This window comes from Lytechinus pictus, chromosome 11, assembly GCF_037042905.1.
Source record: "Lytechinus pictus isolate F3 Inbred chromosome 11, Lp3.0, whole genome shotgun sequence".
Classification (NCBI taxonomy): Eukaryota; Metazoa; Echinodermata; class Echinoidea; order Temnopleuroida; family Toxopneustidae; genus Lytechinus; species Lytechinus pictus.
This window is the reverse complement of record NC_087255.1, coordinates 9,177,797-9,205,753: the sequence shown is the minus strand read 5'-3', so window position 1 is coordinate 9,205,753 and position 27,957 is coordinate 9,177,797. Positions and strand designations below refer to the sequence as shown.

The window sequence follows — 27,957 nt, the reverse complement described above, 5'->3', positions numbered from 1 at the left end:
CCTGAGTTTCATGTCACATGACCAAGGTCAAAGGTCATTTAGGGTCAATGAACTTAGACCATGTTGGGGGAATCAACATCAAAATCTTAACCTAAGGTTAAGTTTTTGAAATGTCATCATAACTTAGAAAATATGTGGACCTAGTTTATGAAACTTATACATACGTTTATCAAGTATCAGTGAACATCCTGCATGAGTTTCAAGTCACATGACCAAGGTCAAAGGTCATTTAGGGTCAATGAACTTTGGCCGAATTGGGGTCTGTTGAATTACTATCATAACTTTAAAAGTTTATGGATCTGATTCATGAAACTTTGACATAATAGTAATCTGGTTTAAGTTTCAGGTCACATGATCAAGGTCAAAGGTCATTTTGGGTCAATGAACTTTGGCCCAATTGGGGTATTTGTTGAATTACCATCATAACTGTCAGAGGCGTTCCACTTGTTAACGATATGGAAGTATTTTGGTCCAATCATCACTTTGTCTAATCACCGCTTCATCTTTTACCATTTTGTCTAATAACCAGTTGGTCTAATACCCAATTTTCCTTTCCTTCATCTTGCACAATTAACACTTTAGTTTAATCAGACCAAGTGGTATATGGACTAAATGGCTATTGGACCATTTAAACTGGTTATTAGATGTAATGGCATTAGACTAAATGAAAGTAGACCATATGGTGAGTGGACTAACTTATGGTAGACCAAATGATAGTAGATGAGTTGGCAATTGGACGAATTTGCATAAGATGAATTGGAAATAAACCTTCAAACATAGTCCTGCACTAGCTGCCCTGATTAGTGACACCCCTGAAGGATTTGTCTGGGAGTCTACTTGTGATTGCTTTTCTAAGTTCAGTTGTTTGGTAGAGTTATTATCACAGCACAAAATTTGAGACCTAGCAAAATCATGAACATTTGTTTCAGAAATAAGTATATTTTTGTATAGAAATACTTTTGAAGTTATTGACTATTTCCATACGGATATATGCAGGTGTATTTTCAAAGAATTTTGGTGACGTAACACAGGAAAGATAAAAACAAGAAATGTTTCATATGTTTAATGTCAAAAACTCAAATCCTGTTGCTACGTATATTGAATTGTGTAACGCAGAGACTGCCAGGGGCACTTCACATTGTTTTTTTTGTCTCTGCGTCTGATATTAGAATGTCCTGCTGGTAGGTGGGGTCCACCTGATTGCGATCGTATCTGTGATAACTGCTACAATGGTGGAGTCTGTGATGATAAATCTGGTCTTTGTATCTGTCCTAACAACTTCATGGGAAAACATTGTTTAGAAAGTGAGTATGCTTTGAAATTCTTTAGACAAAATCACATGAATATTTGATTTAAGCGATACATATATTAGGAATTGCCATGTTTCATGCAACTATTTGTCATTTATGACACTAATACTTACAAAAGGTAAGACAATGCAATTAAAAAAAATCTCTACTTAGATAGTTCTGACATTCTTTATGGATGATTGATTAATACATTTAATTATCAAAGCTATCACCGCCATCATAGAAAAATATGAATAAAAAATGACACATTTTATTTAAAAGGATTGATATGTGGATGCATCCCAGGCCATGTCTTAGGTTAATTAGATTAGACTTTGGGTAATGTTGCTTTATACAGAATCCTATATCTTGCAGGAAATTCCCAGAATTCTATCGCGAAGAGCTTGAAATATGTGCAAAAAATAATATCCTCATTGAATAAACATAAGCACCTTTCCCCTTTCCTTGATTTTTATCCCGCGTGCGCTAGCAGAGCGAAACTATAAGCGCCGCTTTTTTGACTGCGGGGGCGTCGACAACATCAAATCTCAACCAAAGGTTAAGTTTTTGAAATGTCATCATAACTTAGACAGTATATGGGCCTTGTTCATGAAGATTGGACATATTGGTTATCAAGTATTACTGAACATCCTGCATGAGTTTCATGTCACATGACCAAGGTCAAAGGTCATTTAGGGTCAATGAACTTAGACTATGTTGGGGGAATTAACATCAAAATCTTAACAGAAGGTTAATTAAGTTTTTGAAATGTCATCATTATTTAGAAAGTATATGAACCTAGTTCATAAAACTTGGACCTTAAGGTAATCAAGTACCGTAAATAACGGTGTATTAACCGCACCCGTGTATTAACCCAATTTTCGGATTAAAAAAAAAAAAAAAAGTCATCAAACTGACTTTCTCTAATATGCGTATTTAAGAAAGAGTCAAGAACCAAAAATGTAAAAAAAAAAAATATCAAAGTATTACTGGTAAAAAAATGATGGGAAATCAGCACTTCGTCACTTATCTGCAAATTGCCAACATTATTGGCCAACTACACACACACATATGGTACCGGTGTTCATTGCAAGTACCGATACCAGCATCAACATGAGGGCACACCCATTCGGGAAGACCGTTCATATCATATTTCCTGCATCACAGCCCCACTTTTGCTTTCAGAATTCTGTCTAGCATTCAATGTCTTGACATGAATTCAGACACGGGAATATGGGAAGGTTCAAGATAAGAGAAATTTGCGATTTTATTCAGGTGTTTTTCTTGTCTGCTTTGAACCACTACCGGTAGTTCTCAGTACGTGTGTGGCGGTATCTTACAGACAGCAAATAGGAAAAAAAATGCTAGTACCAGTATACCGTATTTTCAATGGGAGCTCTGGGCGGGAATAAAATGAATAATAATATTTAAAAAAAGTCGGAAGGAATGAAGACAGGGATTGAAGATTGATTTTAAGATGATGGATGATAGAGAGAAATGAAGGAAAGGCAAATGGAAGAAATTGGAGATAAAACCACAGAATAAAATAAAGAATGAGAACGAGATGAAAAAAGAGGGTCATGATGGAGACAAATCATTATTTCTTTCTTGTATATTTGTGGCCCTGAAAAGGGCAGTTAGATATGTTTATCTCTAGCTCAGAAGCCAAAGAAGTCTTCCTCGTCAGAGGAGTTTTCAAATACGGCACGCAGCTCATCAGAGTTGGAGTCATCATCCTCATCGACTAGCTCTTCCTCTTCCCAGATGACATCATCCTCCGTCCCGTCGAGGCTATTCGAAATGCAGCATTTCAGGAATGAGCGTCGAATGATATCTGCAGAGATGCTGTTCCATGCTTCCAAGACCCATCTGCACACCGTCTGTAGATCTGCCTTCCTCTGTCGACCAGACTTGGTGAAGGACTTCTCCCCCTCTTTCATCCAAGCAGACCATCGCTGACGAAGAGCATCTTTGAATGGCTTGTTGATGCTGACCTCGAGGGGCTGTAGCAAAGATGTCATACCACCCGGTATGATAACAAGATCGGTGTTCTTGGCGGCAAGAAGGGCCTTTGTCTCTTCCGTCGTGTGACACCGAAAGGCGTCAAGAACGAGCATGCTGCGTCTCTTGGTGATGCCACCGGCTCTCGACCAGACCGTTTTCACTAAGTCTTCGGTGATGTCCTGATCAAACCAGCCTTTCGCCTGGGCCCTAACGTGGATTCCCGCCGGGAACTTCTCTTTGGGAAGAGTCTTCCGACTGAAGACGATATACGGAGGGAGTTTGCCGCCGTCAGCTGCACAGGCCAGCATCACTGTTAATCGGTCTTTCTCGTGCCCAGTGCTGATGATGTTGACCAACTTCTCTAGCTGGTAATAGTAGAACCCCTAGGAAGATCAAATGTGAGAGGCATCTGATCGGCATTCCCGATGCGGCTGAGTGGGTAATCATGGAGCCGTCGTCTGTTAATAAAAAATCGCTGGAAGTTTGTTATTTTGCTGTCAAAATCATCAGGGAGTCTTTGAGAGATGTGGGTTCGTCGCCGCATTGAGAGGTTGTGGCGGGCCATGAATCGATGAGCCCACATCTTAGACCCAGTGAAGTCATCAATCCCGTCAGCCTCAGCTATGCACCTCCCTTTGATGCACAGCTCCACGGTTGATAGAGCGTGGCCCTCACTACGTTTCTCTCTGACCCAGTCGATGACCTTCTCCTCCAGCTCCGGCCATCTAGCTGCCTTCCCCCTCATCGCCGCCTTTGTTCTCGGCATCGCCTTCAAAGCATCACAGTTTGATCTCCATCGCCTGATGACAGACTCGTCCACACCGTGGTGTCGCCCTGCTGCCCGGTTCCCAAACTCTTCTGCATACCGGCAGACAGAGAGTTTGAATGCTGAGGTGAAAGATCATCTGAGGCATTTTTGTCGAGGGTAGTACGAGTGTTCAAAGCTATGCTTGACTTCAGGCTTGAGCTGGAGGGTAGTACGATTGATCGTCTGTGCTTGACCTCTGGCTTGAGCTGGATACCGGGTAGTACGAGAGAAATTGACATTTTTTTATTTAATAAGATATATTCCACAAATATCCGTAAAACCGAAAGTGGAGGAATAAAAGCAATATAGCCATATGAAGCTGCTTGCTATTGTTGACCTCGTACCATCTAATATCCCAGAACCCCAGGATGATAAAACCTACTTTCTGGCTGGAAAAAGGCTACAAAAATGGGAAAATTTAGGTATAATTACCTTTTAACTCTACAAATAATGGTTTAAAAGTACTAATTATAATAAAAACAAATTGCCTGCCCCCAAAAACATATGAATAAACACCAAAACCAGAGAAATTGACCACCAAATAAAAAAGTTGTGGCCAAAACTGTGATTTTGGGGGGTTTTGGCGGCCATTTTGGATTTTGGCCCGGCACACTTTTTTCTCGGACCCGAGACAAAAAATATTGTCATTTCATGTTGAGATAAGGTAAAAGGAACACAAAAAAACTGTTCCCACAGTAAAACCAAAAATCACCCATTTATAGCCCACTCCTATTTCAAGCTTAAATAAGTTTCCTATTCCTTGCATAATCATAAAATACATTGGAATAAAAGAATGTTAGATTACCGGTAAAAAAGCATATACATGTACATTGAATTTCATAATAATATTTTTTGCCACACTTTGTTCGGCCGTCGTCGAGGACCGTACTTACCGGTGTATGTAAACAAACATGACGTCACGCACACATCGCGTGCAATCCGGCACTCAAAAAATATAAGAAAAGCATAGACCTTCTATTTCTTGATAAATGTCTTTTATGAGAACACCTAAAGTATACTTCATAACACGACAAACATCTCAAAGAATATTTTTTACATATCATATCAATTTGAAATAATCTTGCGGGATCATAGCAACATAACTTGACTGCAAGTTATTTTAAGTTCAATTCAAATTTGTACTCTTGTAGACATGACCCGTTCATGAAATAAAGAAATTATTAAGACTGATCGGTAATATGAATTTTCTTCTTCTAAGTTTATAAGACTCTCCATGTTCATCATTGTATTTTCCCAAATTTATCAACACACTCAGTACATATTTGTTTTCTCTCTCATCACATATCAGTCGTTTTCAAGATTTCATTTTTTATTGAAACATATCATAATTTATATTTCATCATTCATACATCACTATCATCTGTTTACGCCACGGTACACTTGCACGCACGTACTGTCTCATTTTATTCATACATATACCATATGCAACTCATGCACTGGTTGTTATTAGCAACATACATTTACATTTGTCATCGATCATCATTGCCCGATCACATTTGTCGCATCAAATTTAACACATTTAGCACATCTCATAATATACTAGCATGCCCCGACCCCTCGTTTAAATTATTTACTGGTATACGAACACCGTAAGTACGGTATATGTTACCAGCCTCCCAATAAAATTCACAATTGGTGGAGAGAATCACAGGTTCTGGGACAGATCCTGAAAGAAAGAAGAGAAAGTATTGCATGTTACGCATCTACCAGTAGTTATTCAAATTGAAACTCCAAATAATTTTTAATAGTGCAACTGAATTACGATCATATACAAGAATAAAGTCTGGGAATATGAACGAATAAAAGGGGAAATGAAAATGCACATTGCGCAAAAATGCTCGTTCATAATGCCATTAGGCCTTCTTTTTCTGTTCCAAAATTTGCTTAATGCGTGACAGAAAACATCAAAATAATAATACAGGTAATCAATAAATGAGTCAAATTGAAATTATGACATGAAGTTCATGAAACTTTCTTCCGTTTACCTCCCTCCTCATGGCACGAAATTGTTAAATAATACCAATGATTTGTCAAACATTTTAACAGCCACGGAAAGGTAAAGCGCCAGCCTACGTTGACGTTGCGATAAACATTACATGCGTGTCTTATTCGGCTAGCCGCACCGCACTGTTCGGTCGATTGCATTGGCGTCTGAACTTTGCCGCATTGACTACCGGTAATAAATGGCAACAAAGACAAAGTCACACCATTCAAAATGTCAGTTTCATGAAGGTAGGTGCGTTTGTTACCGTAATCTAACTTTGAGGGACATTTACGGCAGATACCGGTAGTCATAGTTGCTTCCCTCTTATACCCGCGGCTCATGCCCCTCTAAACGGCATTGCCCCAAGCGGCTACGCTCGGCCACCCGACGCGAGTTGTAAACTGGTAGTGGTATCGGGCCGAGATTGGCTTGGCTCAGACCTATCACCGTGTATAAACAGCACCCCCGACTTTTGATGCTGTCCGGCGAGAAAAAGGTGCGGTTTATACACCGTTTCATGTACTTACGGTATTACCAAAAATCCTGCCTAAGATTCAGGTCACATTCAGGTCAAATGTCATTTAGGGTCAGTGAATGTTTGGGGGTATTTTTTGATTTCCATCATAACTTCCCAGAAGGAAAAACCAGTAGAATTTTAACTGGTAACTCTGGAAATTGGAACATCGGTTTACTGGTCTAACTAGTCATACAGGTCCAGTTAAAAATTAAACTGGTCTTGAATTACTGACATTTTATACTGGTCTGACTTGTTTCTGGTGATTGTTACTCAGTAAGGCCTTCACTGGTATCTAATTTAAGCTGGTCTTCACTGTTATTTTCTACTGGTCTGACTGGTCCTCGAACTGGTCCTCGTACTGGTCTTACTGGATCAATTTATTACATGCATTTGGTTTGTTATTCATGGTTAGTGACATGTGATTGAAAAGATGGTTAGTAAATTAATCTTTCTGCCGTTATTTTAAATGTGATATATGAAATTACACATTTTCATTGTGAATTAGTTCACACACTTATTTAGAAAGTTTTTAAACAACAATGAGTGCCATTGCAAGGATATTTCTTCTAAATCCTGATTTTATTTAAAAAAACCAGGAAATATGCAAATGAGGTAAACCACGTAATCAGCATCATCAGAATTACTGGTATTACTGGTCTTGACCAGTTCAATTTCAAACAATTAATTACTTTAGACCAGTTGACTATATCAGAGGAAAATATCTTGCTTTGATCTTAATCATAATTAAAAGAAATAATTAATTTAATGTTAATACTTGATAATTATGATAATATTGATAATAAGAATTAAAGTATCAATAAGAATGATAACAATAATAGGAATGATAACAATGATCATACATGTAATAATCATAATAATAATCATTATGATAATTACAAGAAGAATGATAATGATAAATGATAACGATAATAACTTTCTCTGAATTGCAAGATTCATTTTCCATAATTCGTCAAATGATCTGACTTGAAATGAAGTCATTATTTATTGGACCAGTAACACCAGTTTGATGAAAAACAATTCAACTGGTATTACTATTTTGCTTCAACTGGAATGCAATTGTTTGAACTGGTCTCCAGTTGATTTTTACTGGTGCAGTAAACATAATATCTACTGGAAACCATTTATTGGACCAGTAACACCAGTTTTATGAAAAACAATTTAACTGGTATAACTAATTGCTTCAACTGGAATGCAATTGTTGGAACTGGTCTCGAGTTGATTTTTACTGGTCCAGTTAAAAATCAACTGGCCCAGTAAAAATATACTGGAAACCAGTAAAATTCTACTGGAAATCAGTAAAAAAAACTTACTGGAAACCAGTAAAAAAATTTACTGGTCTTACTGGTTTTTCCTTTTGGGTTTGAAAGTATATGGATTAAGTTCATGAAACTTGGATGTAAGGGTAATCAAGCATCAGTGAACACCCTGCGTGAGTTTCAGGTCACATGACCGATGTCAATAAACTTTGGCTGTCTTGGGGGACATACACATACACTCCACTTGTTATTCAAAATGCACCATCCTAATTGGTGGCTGATATCGTTCTTACATTATTTCATATACCAATGAATCAGAAAGCATCATATGGAATTTTGTAACTGGTTTTAAATCTATCAATTCAAATATTTCATTTTCAGTTTGTCGGGAGGATGGTGGAAATCGTTTTGGATTAAACTGCAATTTTAGGTGTTCGTACAGATCAGCAGATGGAAGTACGTGGTGCCATGGAAATCTGTTTTGTCTGCCTGATCCTTATGGATGTTCATGTGATGTGGGTGCTCATGGTCATGAATGCAATACACGTAAGTTTGCTACAGGGTGCGCAATCAACACATTAGACCTATTCAGAGTTTCGCAACCACATGGAAAGGATTGGTTGTGACCTAACACATTTTTTAGTTCTATTAAGCAATTGTACCTATACCTCCTCATTAAGTCCATTTGTATGGGTCATTTCTCCGTCTTCGTATGGGTGTATTACTTAAAAAAGTGTTACCCTACTAGGCCTAGATCTTAACCCTAAAAGAGCCGGGTTATTTGGACCCATCTCACAGCCGGGGGGGGGGGGGGGGGGATCCGCGAACACTGCGAAAATTTGTAGCTACAAAGGGGTGAGGGGGCTGAGATTTGGTGTGCCCCCCCCCCCCCAGGTGCCCCCCTGAAAAAAATTGGTGGAGCAAAAAAAAAGGAGAAAGAAGGAAAGAAAAAAAAAAGGCGAAAGACAGAAGGCGGAAATCGCGGAAAATAAGAGGAGGAAGACGAGTGAATAAAATAATGTAAGGGAAAGACAATAACAAATCTTTCATGTCATACTATATAAAAATTTTTGCTTGAGCTTCGTGCCCAAATTGCCTGTTCGATGAGATTCATATCTTGCTCAATAGGCTGATAGCGAGCTTGAAATATTGAGTTTTGAAGTCAATATACAAAACATATTTCAGCTCGGACATCGAGCTTTCATTATTATTTTTTTTTCATTTAAAAATTTAAGTGCTCTGTAAAATGTCCATTTTATAATCTACATAAATTATCAACATTTTAAGCTCACGCTGCATGGTCGCATTCAATTTTTTAAGTTCCTATTCTCTTTGTGTATTCCATAAAGTTTTCCAAATATCAATTTTCAGATGTGATTGTGAAAGGTAGGCCCATAAATTAGCGTTGCATTTTGATTGGTGAGTACTCTATATCAATTTCGATAACCAAACAAGCTTCCCTTTTCAGTACATTTTATTTAGAAAAATTCAGCTCGGATTTGCCCTCGCATTAATTGTTAAAGATGTAATGCGTATTCATAATTACAAAGTGCTTAAAATTTCCAGTTTTCAAGCCTTACAAACAACAACTTCCACGCTGTCATACACAGATTAATAAATAAAATAATTTTCATGAATTCCTAATTAAAAAAAAGTCTTTTCAGAATGGAATATCGACAAGCTTAGGAATAATAGGAAGATAGTCATTATTTCCATATGATGACAAAATGTCCTTAGAATGTACCAACCCTTTGTTAGAATGCTAACCAAAAAATATCAGCTCGCGCTTCACGTTCGCATCATTCATTAAGTCTGATCCACATCCACCTCAAAAATTTCCTACCAAGTGCTTGAAATAGTGTTTTAAAAATTGACCTTTTCAGATCGGAATATCAAATGTTTTCAGCTCGCGCTTGCATTACTGATCTTCATGATTAAAACAAATGTATTCAGAATGCCCAGATTCTACATGTAGGTCTAAATCTAAAAATGCGCGATATCCTGCATGTTGTTTATGTAAAATGTGCCTAAATTATCCAGTTTCAGATCAAAATATAAATAATTGTCTGCTCGCACCTCACGCTCGCATTATTAATGATACCCAATTAACCATATCCTATTCATGATTTACAAAATATGAAGAGTGTCCTTCTTTTAGGTCTAAAATCTCAATTTTCTTCCACTCACGCTTCGCACTGGCATTAATCTTTTGGTTACATACCTATCCCATTTATGATTACTAAAAGTGCTTAGAATTACAATTTCTTAGGTCGGAATGCCGAAATTTTTCAGCTCTCGCTTCGCGCTCTCATTAATTGAAATATGTACCGTCTTTGTGGGTAACTGCAAAGAGTCCTTTACAGCCCTTTTCGATCATGCATTCAAACATATATTGAAAATTTCTGCCCGTGTTTGGCGTTCACAGTTATTATCAAGTTACATACGCATCTTGTTCAGGATCATAAACATTGCCCAGAATGTTAAGTTTAAAAAAAATTGCTCGTGCTTTGCGCTTGTACCTTTTTTAAAATTATTTCTTATAGGGCTTATGATATTATATCATATTTATGTTTTATAAGAATAAAGCTTAGAAGTGACTGATCGGGGAAGATATAGGTGAAGATGATTTCGGGCCCCATCCCCTATTAGTGAATGTCGGATCTGCCCTTGTGACACACACATACAGAAAAAATGTTGCCCCCCCCCTGAAAAAGCATGAACCCCTCCAGTGCCCCCAGGAAAAAAATATTCTAACTATGCCACCGTGTAGTGTGCGATCTTTGTTTTTTACCTTTTGTTTTTTATTGTTTTTTTGTATAGAAATTGTCGCAGACTTAATTATCATAATAAACAAGACAAAATTAAGTTTTATCAGTAAAGGAAATAAATAATGATACATTTATGAAATTTGGCTAATTACACAATTTGCATTGGATTTGTACATGAATTCACGTTTTTGAGGTGTTTTTGGTCTGACATGCGCTTATGTAATGTTGCGTAATATCTTAACCGCGTACCCGGACATCGCAAATTTACAAACCCATATTTGTTTTTCTTGAAACTGAAGAATATAAATTTATAAGAAAAATTACTTCTGGACCTTAATTTCAAATGTTATTCCTCATAATATGCACGATATCCTGAACGTACAGCAATATTTTCTACAAGTGGCACAGAATTTGGGCGCGTCATGGTCTAGTGGTTCTGACTCTCGCCTTTCAAACAGAGGGCCGTGGGTTCGAATCCTAGCCATGGCATGTGTTCCTTCAGCAAGAAATTTATCTACACTTTGCTGCACTCAACCCAGGTGAGGTAAATGGGTACCCGGGCCGGCAGGATTAATTTCTTGCATGCACTGAGCGCCGGTGATGGTAGCTCAAGCTAAAGCCGGGGTAATGATGGCAGCGCTTTGTATCCTCTGGCAAAAAGTGCTTTATAAATCCAGCTATTATTATTATTATTATTTTAATAGATTTTTTTTAACAGAGGAATAGACTTATGCCAATTCATCTTTCAGTACTTCAAACACACCATTTTTGCTACTCAAGAGCCAAATATGAATGTTTTTCCTTTACGAATTACAAATTTTGCAATGCTTTTGTGCCCATTTTTAGTAGAAAATGTGTATGTGAGTTTCAAACGTTTTATATTTATTTACAAGAACAGAAGAAAAGACAATGATCAGCTCAATTCTTGTACTGTTTGTTAAACTACAGAGTTAATGCTTTTATGACGTGACGGATATATGTTCACGGAAATCTAGGGGTTGTGAGAATTTATTTTTAACAAACTGAACAAGGTTATTTGACTGATTTTATGATGGGTCTAATGATTAATTCACCATCTTCACAAATTACCATAAACTTCCAAATATCTAAATTAATTTTTTTTTCAGATTTTTGTTTGTTGAGGGACTAATGCACTGAAGAATGCAGAAAAATTTAAACTGATGCAGAAAAATACATATTAGATTGAAAGTCTTTATGCTAAATGTTTTAAGGTTGCTTTATAAAGGTCTGATTTTGCATTAATCTGGTATTTGGCAGGACGTTACTTGTGCACGGAAATAAGATGTTACATGTGAACGGAAATATCACATAATTTGCCCTTTGCCAGTTTCTTACATCCAGTAGATAAGTGTCTACCTCTAAACTTGCATACCCGATTATGTAAACACTAACATTTTTTTTATATACATGTATGTGTGCCCTCATCGGTCACATCTTGGCCAGTGTGAGAAACTTTGTTTGCTAATACTTTTTCACTGCTTATCACATACGCTGACTTCTCTCCTGATTCGTAAATTGTCTATCGGTGTTAGGGAAAGTTTTATGCTATTTATTAACTGCATGTATTTCCTAATTATGGTGTAAGTATAGGGTTGAGGTTACTTCTGGGTGTTTCCTAATCATTACCCCACTTTTTGACAACCTTACTCTGAATCACAGGTCGTTTGATTTTATTGTCTCGCCCAGCAGAGGTGAAGGCTAGACTTGGGGATCCAAATGCCGTCCGTCACAAACCTGTAATGACACATAACTCCACAATCGCAAGTCGCTTTTCAACCAAACTTGGATAGTAGATGGACTTGGGGGACCTGCATGGCTGCAGTCGTAGGTCACGTGATATGGTCAAAGGTCATTTTCAGGTCAACGTTAAAGTTTACATGCAAGACTCTCTTATGACACCTAACTCCGCAACCATAAGTCGCATTTCAACCAAACTTGCATGTTAGATAGACTTGGGGGATGTGCATGTTATGCTGCAGTCAGAGGTCACATGGTAAAGTCAAAGGTCATTTTCAGGTCAACATTAAAGTTTACATGCAAGATTCTCTAATGACACCTAACTTCGCAACCGTAAGTCGCTTTTCAACCAAACTTGGATGTTAGATATACTTGGGGGTTGTACATGTTATGCTGCAGTCAGAGGTCACATGGTAAAGTCAAAGGTCATTTTCAGGTCAACATTAAAGTTTACATGCAAGACTCTCTAATGACACCTAACTTCGCAACCATAAGTCGCTTTTCAACCAAACTTAGATGTTAGATAGACTTGGGGGTTGTGCATGTTATGCTGCAGTCAGAGGTCACATGGTAAGGTCAAAGGTCATTTCAGGTCAACATTAAAGTTTACATGCAAGACTCTTATGACACCTAACTCCGCAACGGTAAGTTACTTTTCAACCAAAGTTGGATGGTAGATGGACTTGGGGGACCTGCATGTTATGCTGCAGTCAGAGGTCACATGGTTAGGTCAAAGGTCAATTTGAGGTCAACATTAAAGTTTACACGCAAGACTCTTATGACACCTAACTCCGCAACTGTAAGTCACTTTTCAACAAAACTTGAATGGTAGATGTACTTAGGCAACCTGCATGTTATGCTGCAGTCGGAGGTCACATGGTAAGGTCAAAGGTCATTTTCAGGTCAACATTAAAGTTTACATGCAAGGCTCTTATGACAAGTGTTATTCCATCCCAGTCATTTCACAATGAAGTTTCGATATAATTCTCTTGCGTGCCCTCGCAAATCACAATATTTTTGGTTATTTTCATAAGTGGGCGAGACACAAAATTGCTTTTGCCTTGTGTGTTTTACAGTTCTTTGGCTTGGATCTTCTCTTTTCACTGAAACTCTTGAACCTTGATCTGTTCTCAGTTCATAGTGTTATTTTCCCCTGCTAATTTCTTTCCAACATTAACCAGTACTGGATTTTAACATAACCCTTACACCTACTCTATACATTTATAGGCCTATGCATTTATTGGGCCTGTCTTGTTATGGGCTCCTGTCTTTCTCGGAGCCTTTTAATCTGCTTTAGCTGCCACCTGCTCCAGGTTCCTACCTACACTTGCAGGTTCAGCCTTCTCAATCAGACCCATTCTGTCTGGGTCTCAATCATGCTTATCTTGGCATTTTTCTCCTATTCTGGCCCCAATACTCTTGGGAAATAGATATTGCTTCACTCTAGTTGATCAGGAGTTGTTTGTGATTGTCTTTGTAACCTACTGTATGACAAGTGGGAGATGAGAATGCCTCATCTCCCATAGGACCCCCATAATATTTTTTTGTTCCTCGGTTTACTTGGTGGTTGATGATGTGAGCGACTTGTCTTATCTGTAGCTTGGTAAAGGAACACCATTTCTTGCTTCGTTATTTCCCCATCACCAACCACCAGCTTTTTCCAGCCCCATCCAGACCCAGATGATGGCACCCTTTTTGTCTCACCTGCATAGCAGAGTGAGACTATAGACACCGCTTTTCTGACGGCGGCGGCGGCGTCAACACCAAATCTTAACCTAAGGTTAAGTTTTTGAAATGACAGCATAACTTGGAAACTGTATGGACCTAGTTCATGAAACTTGACCATATGCTTAATCAAGTATTACTGAACATCCTGCTTGAGTTTCATGTCACATGACCAAGGTAAAAGGTCATTTACGGTGAATGAACTTAGATCATGTTGGGGGAATCAACATCAAAATCTTAACCTAAGGTTAAGTTTTTGAAATGTCATCATAACTTAGAAAATATATGGACCTAGTTCATGAAACTTGGACATAAGGTTAATCAAGTATCACTGAACATCCTGCATGAGTTTCACGTCACATGACCAAGGTCAAAGGTCATTTAGGGTCAATGAACTTTGGCCGAATTGTGGGTATCTGTTGAATTACCATCATAACTTTAAAAGTTTATGGATCTGATTCATGAAACTTGGACATAATAGTAATCAAGTATTACTGAACATCCTGTGCAAGTTTCAGGTCACATGACCAAGGTCAGAGGTCATTTAGGGTCAATGAACTTTGGCCGAACTGGGGGTATCTGTTGAATTACCATCATAACTTTGCAAGTATGTTGGTCTAGTTCATAAAACTTGGACAAGAGTAATCAAGTATCACTGAACATCCTGTGCGCATTTTAGGTCATATGACCAAGGTCAAAGGTCAATGAACTTTGGCCATAATGGGGGTATCTGTTGAATTACCATCATAACTTTGAAAGTTTATGGATCTGACTAGTGAAACTTCGACATAAGAGTTATCAAGTATCACTGAACATCCTGTGCGAGTTTCAGGTCACATGATCAAGGTCAAAGGTCATGTTAGGTCAATGAACTTGGCTACGTTGGGGGTATTTGTTGAATTACCATCATATCTCTGTAAGTGTATTGGTCTAGTTCATAAAACGTGGAAATAAGAGTAACCAAGTACCGGTATCACTGAACATCTTGTGCAAGTTATAGTAGTTTTCAAAGTCAGCACTGCTGCTATATTGAATTGTGTGATGCAGGTGAGACTGCCAGAGGCATTCCACTTGTTATAGTATTTGTTCTTTTTTAACTAGAGCCATCCTCCTACATTGTACATGCATGTTAGGGTGGTTGATTTGGGCACTTGATCTGGTAGCAGTTGCTTCTGGTCATGGCTGAAGTTTTCTCTAAGCCCTGTGATTCAACCATTGACCAATTTGATGGTGATAAATCTCAGTGTTTGCCCTTTTCCCAGGCTTTGTGGCCAGGAATAAGAGTCAGATTGCCACCACTGGTAAAGTTGAGCTTTTCTTCTTAGCCTCTTCTCTTCCTTCTCATCTGTGTGAGAAGATAGGGTCACTTGTCCAGGGTGGGAGCTTTTGTGGTATGGTTGGAACTACCCCTTATCGACCACCTAATCTTCTAAGCATTGTATCTGCGAAAATATTCATCTATTTTACCCAGTTTTTGTCTCATTTGTGCAGAAAATTGAGCAGATCAGATTCCCATGTTTCGCTCGGCGACTCCGATTCAACCAGCGTATATATCGACGAACAACAAATACGACGATTTTACATTTGCTCATTTGCACCCGTCTTTTTAAACCGACCACCTGCGGTACACTAAGTTTACGGCCGATTCTAGTCACGGAGGCGAAATATTTTCATTCTTCCAAATCATTTCTACGATGTCAACATGCTAAACGATCATCTCACTACTTCCACTGCGAGCTCCGGCACACGATTCGACGATTGATGACGGATATTTGTTCTAAAGCCATTTCCTATCTGATTTCTTGGGGTTTTTTAGCGGGGTTTGGGTCTGGTCAATAAAATTTTGATTACGGTAATTCTACTAAAATTTTACTTTTTGTTCCATTTTTTTCTCGTAAAATCAATTCTTACCGTTCCTATGGACACTGCGCCTACTTGCCCGTGCGTATTGTTTGTAATACACAATAATTTTTACGCGCGCAAGGTGGTCGGTTTCAAAAGAGGTGGTCGATATGTGGTAGTCTCACCATACCTGGTGAGGGTGAAAGCACACTTTCACCTTCTTAAAGGATAATTTCTTTTCCTCTCATGACTTAGTAAAATAAGCCGTCAAGGCTAAGGCCCGATGCTCTTCCCTTTGTTCTTAGGGCTTAGGTTCATGGTGCATGTGGTTTACAGGCTACTTAAATTTTAATTTCTAAGATTTTAATTTTAAGAATCAAACAGTAATTGCATTTTTTTTTTCTTAATATTTCACATTTGATTTGCCACGACAAACTTGTCACTTACATGTAACAAACCAATTAAGTCTAATGGGTGTGGGTGTGTGTGTGTTGGTGCATCTGTGTCTGTTTGTTTGTGTATTGTATCTAAGCACACTGATATTTTGCATTATCCTATTTATTGTACACCGCTGACTGGGAACACTCCGAAATTCAAGATTTTCCATTCACATGCAATTACGTCACGTCCTGGCTGATTTTTTTTTACTTATAGTCTAGCAGTGAAATGTTTTTAATATTGTTTTTTGTTCATTTAAAAAAAAAAACACAACATAAAATACATTTACACAAGTAATGCTCAAATTGATGTGCACTCCCTAGCCTCACAAGCACTGTGCAGGCACAAAGAATTATGGTACGTAAAAAGAAATCAAAATAGAGCATTACATTCATTGAAAATGTATCTAAAACAGAACAACATCAAAAGAAAGAATGTTTGCAAATAATGTGGAAAAAATAGAGTGATTCATGTTAAAACATGTATAAATTTCTGTTCACATTTGTTTTGTCATGTCCTGCGACTTCAAAGTTATTTGCATATTTCACAAAATTAATGAACAAAAAGTTATAAGCATGTATGTCATTCTTTTACATACATGTACCTACCTTAAAATGTGTTCTATGTATGTAGAGAGTGCAATTCTGGTATCATTTAAAGCAGCGCTTCTCAAACGGTGGGCCGCGAGAAGCTTCAGAGGAAGAAAAAAAAATGGGAGAAAAAGTATCATGACTATAGCATGTTTCACAGACCTGGACCTGTCCGACAGCCCGAACATGTTATGTTTGATCGGTCTATGTGGGTCAAACAAAGCTACAGCATGCTTTATGCATGTTGCAATATGCATACACAGTATGATGGTTTCGATCTAACTTTGATGTGAACCTCATCATGTATGCATATTGTGTATATTGTGAATTTAGTTAATTGTCGCCCATTTACCGGACCTTTGCGAATGCAGTTAGTTCTTGAACTGTTTGTTTCGAACGTGCTTCAGGGCTTTTTCTGTTCAAATTTCACGAAAACATACTTTCATCAAAATGGACCTTTTTTAAAGTGATTTAAAAGGGTGAGGTTGGAACAAATTGAAAAGTCTCTGAATGTAACTGTAAGAAAATATGACCCTTAAATTTTGAGTCATCATGGCTGGCAGTGATGCAAAACCATGCATAGGCAATGTTTGTCAAATGTTGAAGGTATTCAGTATTCTTGTTATTAAGTTGTTATGTTGTCATGGTTGTATATGTTTGGAGGAGGGGCTAAAAGGCCGGGCTACTGAAAGTTATATGCACAAATATGTTCATTATAATTATTGTCTATCTTTGAGTCAAGACAAGTAGTCATATCGCTTAAAATTTTCGTAGGTGGGCCTCAAAAAAAATTTGAGAGTCAAAGCGGTCCTCGAGTAAAAAAAGGTTGAGAAGCGCTGATTTTGAGCTTTTCTGGCCCTCCAGAATGCTATATTTCCCTTTCAGTTTAAAGGGGATCTGTACCCTTGAAAAGCCTGCCAGAGACGCTGCCCCTCAACCATTTAACCTAGAACCCCGGCCAAGGGTGTACCTATTTCAAATTTTCAAATGTTGGCAGGTATGCTTTTACCAATGCAGTAACTGTAAACATATTACCAATGCAATGATAGACTGATGTTTTTTCTAGTAGATACAGGCATACAGGAAGAATGTGACATATGTGGCAGGATGTGACACGTGTGAAAGGAAAAATCAAACTTAACACCGTGAATGCATTTACCTATAATTACTACAATGGTACACCTGATGTAACCTAATTAATTCTCGCTACCCCAAATAGGAACAAAAATCTCATAATGCGCGAGACGAGATAATTTTCACTCCGTCGGGTCGCCATCACCACTTCACCACTTCTCATAAATAATAGCAGATGGATTCATTGTTGAGCATTACCACTCCGGGCTCCGAGCAGAAGTGGCAGGACATGACAAAATTGTGAATGAAAAACTGAACAAAGATCAAGTCCTACACAGCTTCATTAATGTTAAAAATTGGACAATGATTTTTGGTACAGAAATTCTTTATGTTTTTTGTAACATTTTTCCATGGTTAATGAAATATTTTGTAAGGTATGTGAATGGCATGGTTACTGACATAGCTCCAACAGGTGTTCGCATGATTGAATTTACTGTGTAGCTTTAGCGAAGTCGCATTGCGCATTAAACACACTTGAACTGGCAGAGCGTGTGTCATGACGTGTTCTTCTGAGTATGTTACACATTTCTATTTCTATTTCTGCTACAAGCTCCGAGACTTGATAACACTCAAATGTGAATGGAAAATGTCCAGTCCAGCCACTAATTTTCATTGGCCTAAAATTCAATATTAAAAGGTTCCTGTTTATATGAAATATATATGATATCGAGTAAGCCTGAGTCATATCGATTATTTTGAAAACCGGTGTTCGACAGCTTTAATTTGATCGAACATCGATGCATCGAATATTGAATGCGGGGAAAATTTTGTCTTGTTTTAGCATCGATGCGCTATGCATGCACTACGCACTGACGGCATGTGCTGGCATTGGCATAAGCAGATGACAGAGCAAAGTTCGTTTGTATTTTCCATGATCACAAAACACAAAAAAAGGCCTGGGACCAATGCAGAATTCTTCCCAAAATATCTTCAACAATGATATTTGCAGATGACAACATATAAGTTTAAAATGAAACAATAATAAAGACATAAATCACGCAGAGTCGATCCGAATGATTTTCGGTCAACTAGCATTCGCAGTCCTGACTCGCATTCACCAGTCCCGTCCGCAGCCCCGTACACTCACTCTCTCTAAATGACAGGCGTGCTTGTCAGCGCCAACAAACAAGTGCAACCAACGGAGAGTGCTGTAGCTTGCTTGAGATAGTGTAGTTGGATCCAAAATGAGTTCCAAATAAATTAATGAGAATGTACAATGTAAATACTAGTATACGTAATTTTTTCTGGATGGTCATTTGAATTGCTATTCAATGCTGATATAACGATTGTGAGGAAAGATTGTGGAATGTGAGTTATGACAATGTTCAAGAATTATTCCTGATACTGACAACCCATTTTTTTAGACACAATTGAGCATGCGATCGAAATAAATACGAATGTTTCGAATCGAGCCCTAAATTCATATAGTTTATTACAATTTAACAAGATTTTATGGTCATACTAAGAATATTGACAATGTCAGCAAAGTATGTTATGTTCATTTGGAAGAATTAATACTGGCATTATTTCTTTTGTTATTCCATTTCTGGACGTCTTTGAGCTCCGAGAAAAGAAGCACAATGCGCATATCAAACGCAATTTTCTCTGTTTTGTCATGTAAAATGTTATTATATGGTGATATTACGATTTTGAAAAGAGTTTTTGCATGTAGACAATGTTCGAAAATCAATCCTGACGTGATGATTATTTTTTTTTAGACAAGTGCACTCACTCGACTTAAGTCGATCGTCATGAGATGTCCGCCATTGAAAATTGAAACGAAATACAAACGTTTCACATCAAGCTCTAAATTCATATTAATGATTATCATATGCAAATTATAGTCAAATATTACAATTAAATAATGTTCTGTGGTCATGATATTAATATTGTTCATGAAAGCAAGATTTATTTTACGTTGATCGCGTCAATTTTCGGCCATTTTCTGGTTTGATTAAAGAACAGTACTGCGCATGCACGATCGATGGCCATGACTTCCATTCATGAATTCATCATGCATAAATTATCTCGGCACAAGCACACGAGTAAGACTCGAACTATGATCGAAATAAACTTCAAATTAATGGTGAATAAGCATCATAATTACACAATCGGTTTCATTTTGGGCGCAATAGAAATCAAGTAAGTAATAGTCAAGTTGGACATTACTGATATTTTGATGATTGATTGTGTGAACCATTGAATTTTTTTTTTTTCGATGCGCCAATTTTGCAAAATCCGCACCGGTGTTCGATGACATCGATCGAACACCGATTTTAAAATTGATTCGACTCAGGCTTAAAGGGGAATCCAGCCTTGGCCATAGAATGTTGTGTTGGGAAGGAGAAAAATAAATTAAACAGAATGGTGAAAGTTTGAAAGAAATCGGACAAGCAATAAAAAAGTTATAGCTGCTGTAAAACTGAGATCAATAATACTATGTAGATTTCAAATTGGCAACTGGGTAAGTAAATTATGACAAGGGGCAAGGACAACTTTCCAATAGGCCATGTACTTTATTATCAGGGATTTGTGGTTTTCTCCTAAGTACCCATTCCCCTGGGGCAGTAATCTAATTATAACCCAGGTAGTATATTGTTTTATGTCCCCATGAAAGAAAATTGTAATTTGAAATAAAACTTTTGGGAAAAATGACATTTTAGCCATGATATGTATTGGAGTACATGGAAGAGTAGTCCTTGCCTTACATCACTATGACATCCCATATGCGGCCGATTTGAAGTGTCCATGGGTATAGTGATTACGAATATTTACAACTTTTGAAAATTCATAACTTTCTTGTTGTTTGTCCAATATTGTTCAAACTTTCACCTATCAACTTGTCTGATTTTTCTTTTCCTTATAAAAACACGTTTTCATTTGGGTTGGATTCCCCTTTAATATCGAGGGAATACTCACACACTCAACAAAAAGAACCAACTGAAACTAATGGGCTTAACAGACAATTTGGCGACTGTTATACATAAAATTCCTTTTTTGAGGTTGACACACTAAGTGCACACTTTCACACTTTCCACGGAAAGGAAACAGAGGATGAATCTTTAGTAGGTCCATGATCTGATGAAGCTAGTGGAGGTAGGACCTATTGGTATGTTACTAACAACAATGATAGGGTTTCTCTTGCTCATTTATTTTTTTTGGCATGGGACTTCTAAATGGAAAAAGTGGACCCTATCCGTGAGCAGCACCCTTTCCATTTCACTTCTATTTCTATTCACTTTTGTCTCAACCCTTCCATCGCTGTACACATGGTGTACTGTACAGTAAACCATTAAAGAAGTAGAGATAGGAGAAGAAGAGAAAGGAGAAGGAAGGAGGGAGGATTTTTTCTGAGAAATGATAATTTATAATTGTGTTTTTTTCTTCTATCGTGTCACTCAGCATGTGATGTTGGCACATATGGTCCAGGGTGCTCACAAACATGTCACTGTGCTAATGTATCATCATGTGACCCTTTTAGTGGAATATGTACTACAGGTGGATGTCAGTCTGGCTGGTCAGGGAACAATTGTCAAAGTAAGTCTATACTTTAAACCATGCTTACAGAATACAGACAGAAACACATGTAAGTTATACACTTAAACTCTATCATAACACACTGATCATTGTATCTACAACATGCAGAGCACCTTTGCAAATATATGTAAAATATGACATAATATCAAAGTCATTGTCTTACTTCAGAGTATGTACTTGCTGCTGTGTGAAGCTCATAGAAAAAAAAAATCTAGCTACATGTATGCAGTTTATAAATCCCTTGTTTGAAGGAAAATGCTTGCTTGATAAACAATACTTACATGTATGTGAATTCTTTTTGTATAAAAAAAACATGATCATCAAACATCCTTGGTTATAAATTAGAATTGCTACATTTACTATGTCTAATTAATTGTTGTTGTTTTTTCCTTGTCATATATATCGGCTTATTATAAACACTCGCGTCGCGGGCGGTTCGTAATCACTCGGGTTTTGGATTTTTTGCAATTTTTTTTTATTTCGGTGCAATTTTTTTTCTAACGGTGTCTTCAATGGGACAAATACGCTGGGAAAATAAAATGAAATTGAAATGCGAGCCTCGTTTTAAGCCGGCAAGTGCCTTAAATAAAATGTACTCGACTACTGTTTTAACACAACAAACAAGCAAATTAGCCATGTGGCTCAACTAACTTAGAATAGATCCGGACTTCTACTGTGTCCTATACGAGGGCTCAGAGTCGGAACTCGCCATATCTGCCACATCGATGTTACATCGCATCATTCATATATGCGGATATGCCTGCACGCAATGGCCCCAAGGCGGGACCCGGCCGCGGTCGAACACGATGTGCTTCGGTAGCATGGAGCAAGCTAACGTGAGTCGAGCCGAGGTAGATCCAACGTACGTTATACAGTGCCAGTCAGTCCGCAGCCCGTCCGAAATGCATAGCCAGCCATACGTGGTTTAATGCATACTATACAGTGTGTCCCAGAAAAAACGAAACCGAGATTAAGCGATGATTTATCATAACTTAATCACAAATAAAATAGGCAAATGACCTACCAATATAAAGCTCAAAATCTCCCCTTTCATCTGATATTACTAAGATTATTCCTCATTTACGCATGAGTGAGCAAAAACAATTTGAAGAAAGGATACCAAAAAACTCATTTGGCGGGGGGGTATCACATGCCTAAAAAGATCAATATCTGCTCATTTATTTGATACCTTGATCACAAAAAATTGGTCAAGAAGTAAAAAAGTTATGTTTTCTCGAATCAATACTTGCATTTCCATAATTTCATTACATGAAGGCGTTTTCACCGGTTTCCCACAGATGCTATCGCATGGTTAACAAAAGACTTAATGCATGGCTGATCGTCAACAAAACGGAGTGTCAAGTGAGTTTGAACGCTAGCTTGTAGAACCTCTTCATTTTATGAAATTATTGAAATTCAAGCCTATTTCAAATAACCAGAACTTTGTTATTTCTTGTCCATTTTCTGTAATTGAGGTATCAAATTAAAGAGCAGATATTGAACTTTTTAAAAATGTGGATTTCCTTTTGAAACCCAGATACAGCCCGCCAAATGACTTTTTGGTATTCCCTCTTCAAATTGTTTTTGCTCACTTATTGGTGAATGAGAAATAATCGAATATCAGATTAAAGAGGAGATTTTAAGCTTTACAATGGTAGGTCATTTGTCTATTGTATCTGTGATTAAGTTATGATAAATCATCGATAAATCTCGGTTTTGTTTTTTGTGGGACGCACTGTATATACGTAATTATAGACCAAAAGTTTCGGTCTCTGTTATGTTCGTTGTTCCGCTGAACTCCGTTGGCTCCACTCACCAATACAGAGACCGAAGTTCTAGCTCGATCTGTACAGGGACTCAATGGCCATATGTTTAAATATTAAGTTCCAATAAAACAGGGAAGTGAAGTTGCGCAACAGCCGAAGCAATTAGTCACTGTTTTTCCCCGTTTTTTGATGCATTTTAGGACAAAACGGAATAATAATGTGTATTTTGGTACAGTTCTTTTCATATATTTTTATGAAATAAAGACAAGTATCGATGAGCCCTGTCTGGGGGATTTTGCATTGTTAACCCCCTAATGGTGGCTGCACGATAGCGAGCCGTCTGTGTACGAGGAGAAATAAAAATGTTAAAAAACTCCTCGAAACAGACGGCTGCCAGCTATTTAATACTAAATGAGCTTTGAGGACGATCTTTCCGATAGGCGTTTTAATATTTTGCTCTTAATTATTGTCCATTTCTCATAAAATTTGTATTATCTTATAGATGAAATGGCCATATCGTGTTTTAAGTAACTGGAGACCTAAAAAATTCCCTACCTAAATTTTCAAGACATTGCATTAGGTGATGTGCTTGATTGATCTTCTTTGTGCTCGCGTTCGAAACGTATACGTTGAGCTGAACGGGCTCAGTCTCTCTCTCTCTCTGTCTCTCCTACCTTTCCGAAATTAAAACAGTCCCTCGATCGGACACAGTTATTTAGACGCAGGACAAATAATGCCCTGACAACCAAACTAACTTCTTGTCAGCATCAGTAAAAATGTGAATGAGCATTTAAAAATCATACTAAAACTGATCTAAAATTGATCTTAGATCGATTTAAAATTGATTTTGAAAATCGATTTTAAATCAATTTTAAAATCGTAAGTGTACCTGTTCTAATTAACCAATTTTAAAATTGGCTCTCCCGATTTTACCACAATCGGTGATCACCTGCTGATCTTCGATCATGCCCCTTTAAGGAAAAAATCGGATATAAAAAATCGGCGTAGATCTAGTTACAGTACGTGATCGTTCAGAACATATTTCAAGATTTTTTTTGAGGTGCTAGCTATTTAGAGGTCCCATTAATCAGGGAGAAAGACGCGGTATTATCTCTGACGATGTTTACGAGGATAGATATCTTCTCTTCAACCTCGTGTTGATAGCGGACGCCGCCGTGAACTTTTAAAGGTCGTATTACCAACGGACATCACTGGGCTACTCTCTTACCTCCTTTATGATGAATGACAACTTCTCTTCAACGCGTCGTGGTGATAGCGGACCCCACCGTGAACTTTTAAGATCGTACTGACGGAGTTCATAACGTTACTCTCTTACATCGTTCATGATGATATACATCTTCTCTTCAACCTCAATTTATTTGTCTTTGCAACTTCATCGGGAGATGCTTCTTTTATATTTCTTCTTGGATATCAAAAGTTCATTTCTCAAAATAGTAATAAATTGATTTGAAAACGCTAGCTCCCCAAAGCATTTTAATAACATGTTCCGAATCATCGCGTGTGCTTGCGACTTCTATACAATTTAATTGCACTTGCGACTTTAAGATGATGCGTCGTATGAGATCAAGAGATCATTCCAATAATTCTAAATCGCTAGCACCTAAAAATGCTTATAAAAGATGTCCCGCCGATCTTTCATTAACCTGTGATTTATGAGAATTATTTTCATTTTATTATCCTTTGCGTCTTTTGTTTATCTTTCTACTAAAAATCAGTCTGTTTATTTTAAAACACCTTAAAACCCCTTTAAAACATGTTCCAAACGATCGCGCATGTTGGCGACTTCCATTCCAATGCATTCGTCTTTGTGACTTTGTCAGGATGATGCGCGCGACCGCAAACAAAATTTTGATCTATTTCTTTGTTTTTAAACATCGCCGATTCGAATTTCAATTCGATTTCGATTTTAGAAGCTGAACTGCCGATCCGATTTTCGATCTGATTTTTTATCCGATTTACAACATTTCTCTTTTCCCTCCTCTTCAAAACCACTCTACCACTTTTAGACAGTTATAATTTTAAAATCGATTTAAAAATCGTATTTTAAATCGATTTTAAAAGCTCAAACATAAATTTAAGACAGTTGGCTAGCCACGATATCGCCTTATCAATCCCTATTACTTACTCCTCCTTTAGGGCTCTCCCTGTATTTAAAAAAATTAAAATCCCATAGACAGAGCCGTAAAGGAGAACTAACTAATAAGGATTGACAAGGCGATATCGTGGCTAGCCAACTGTCTGAAAGTGGCATAGTGGTTTTGGAGGGAAAAGAGGGGTTGATGGAATAATTCAGTTGATTATGAATATCAAATTGAGTATAAAATCGATTTTAAAATAAATTTTACAATCGATTGTAAAATCGTATTTCAAATTGGTTTTAAAAGCTCAAACATTTCTAAGACAGTTAGCTATAGCCACGATATCGCCTTGTCAATCCTTATTATTTAGTCCTCCTTTAGGGCTCCGTCTATGGGATTTTAATGTTTTTTAGGAGAAAGTAATAGGGATTGACAAGGTGATTTCGTGGCTAGCCAACTGTCTTAAAAAATGTTTGAGCTTTTAAAATCAATTTAAGATACGATTTTAAAATCGATTTTAGAATTATAACTGTCTAAAAGTGGCAGAGTGGTTTTGAAGAGGAGCGAAAAGAGGGGTTGATGGAATAATTAGGACAGGTATAATAAACTATTTTAAAATAAATTTTAAAATCAATTTCAAAATCGATTTAAGTTCAATTTCAGATCAGTTTTAGTATTAGTTTAAAGGCCCATTCACATTTTTACAGATGCTGATGAGAAGTTAGTTTGGTTGTCAGAGCATTATTTGTCCTGCGTCTAAACTGTGTCCGAGGGCCGAGTGTTTTAATTTCGGAAGGTAGGAGAGACAGAGAGAGAGAGAAAGAATTTTAGGTTAGGAATTGTTTAGGTCTCCAGTTACTTAAAACACGATATGGCCCTTTTATCTATAAAATTTATGAGAAATTGACAATTCTAAGAGCAACATTTTAAAACACCGATCGGAAAGATCGTATTCACAGCTCATTACGTATATGCATTACACCACGGATGGCTATGCATACCGCTGAATAAAATACTTTCGGACGGGCTGCGGACTGACTGGCACTGTATAACGTACGTTGGATCTACCTCGGCTCGACTCACATTAGCTTGCTCCATGCTACCGATGCACGTCGTGTCCGACCGCGGCCGGGTCCCGCCTTGGGGCCATTGCGTGCAGGCATATCCGCATATATGAATGATGCGATGTAATATCGATGTGGCAGATATGGCGAGTTCCGACTCGGAGCCCTCGTATAGGACACAGTAGAAGTCCGGATCTATTCTAAGTTAGTTGAGCCACATGGCTAATTTACTTGTTTGTTGTGTTAAAACACTAGTCGAGTACATTTTATTTAAGGCACTTGCCGGCTTAAAACGAGGCTCGCATTTCAATTTCATTTTATTTTCCCAGTGTGTTTGTCCAATTGAAGACACCGTTAGAAAAAAAATCGCACCGAAATAAAAAAAAATTGCAAAAATCCAAAACCTGAGTGATTACGAACCCGCCCGCGACGCGGGTGTTTATAATAAGCCTATATCTCATATTAAAGTCAATATATATCTCACTGATCAAATAATGTGAGCGTGCTGAAAATTGTTGACATTCAGACCTAAGGCTTTAGTCACAATTCAGAGTGGCGACAGACCAATAAGTAGCCTGCTCGGACACCGCTGGAATTTAGACATCGCCGAACGTTTTTTGTAGAAGTCGATCGGGCAGTAAAAATACTTAGCGGTAGCTGAGCAGAGCCCGGTCGATTACCCATTAGCCAAATCTAGGTCAAAACAGGGAATTAATCTGTTTAGTATCCAAGCAGTGATCAGCTGATGACCCACCGAATCCTGGGCGGTCCCCCACCGGCTTATTCTTAGGTAATCTTCCGTCAGATCTTGAATTCGATGCGAGATCATCGACCGATCTCTGACAGGCCAGTGGCTGGCGACCGGCCAATGACCGCACAACAGCTGTTGATCCAACAAGTTCAATTTTATACCTAAATTGTTCGACGGCGACCGCTTAATTACGTATGTGCCCGAACGGTGAGCAATTTGGCGCCGAGCGTATTTCGGGCGGCGAGTGAAAAGTGAGCAGTCACAGCCAAAATCTTGAGCAGCGACCGAGCGATGCCCCCAAAACCAGTGGTGCCCGGACGGCTGCCGGTCGGTGCCCGGTCGAAATTGGCTAAAAACTCGCCGCCCGGTCGCCGAGCAGGCTAAATTTTAGAGTTGTGACCTCAGCCTAAGAAAGGGACGTTATAGCTGAACTTACAAAAAAGTTTATTAATTTTCATTCAATATTCAATATAGTTGTTGTTCACCTGCCATTACTACTACTAAAATAGACCACCACCATCGTATACTTCATAGTGGTGTAATTTGATTCCACTTCATTCTATGAAAAGTTAACTTTTGTTCTAA

The 27,957-nt window shown here is 37.9% G+C and overlaps 1 protein-coding gene across 1 annotated transcript in view; it reads left to right on the top strand.

Annotated features, from left to right (window-relative positions):
- LOC129271735 (receptor-type tyrosine-protein phosphatase alpha-like) overlaps window positions 1–27,957 on the top strand; it is an 86,278-nt gene that overhangs the window by 14,061 nt on the left and 44,260 nt on the right. The window contains exons 3-5 of the mRNA XM_064106646.1: window positions 1,170–1,304; window positions 8,282–8,446; window positions 21,558–21,692. Coding sequence (XP_063962716.1) covers window positions 1,170–1,304; window positions 8,282–8,446; window positions 21,558–21,692 — 435 coding nt within the window. The remainder of the gene's footprint in view (window positions 1–1,169; window positions 1,305–8,281; window positions 8,447–21,557; window positions 21,693–27,957) is intronic.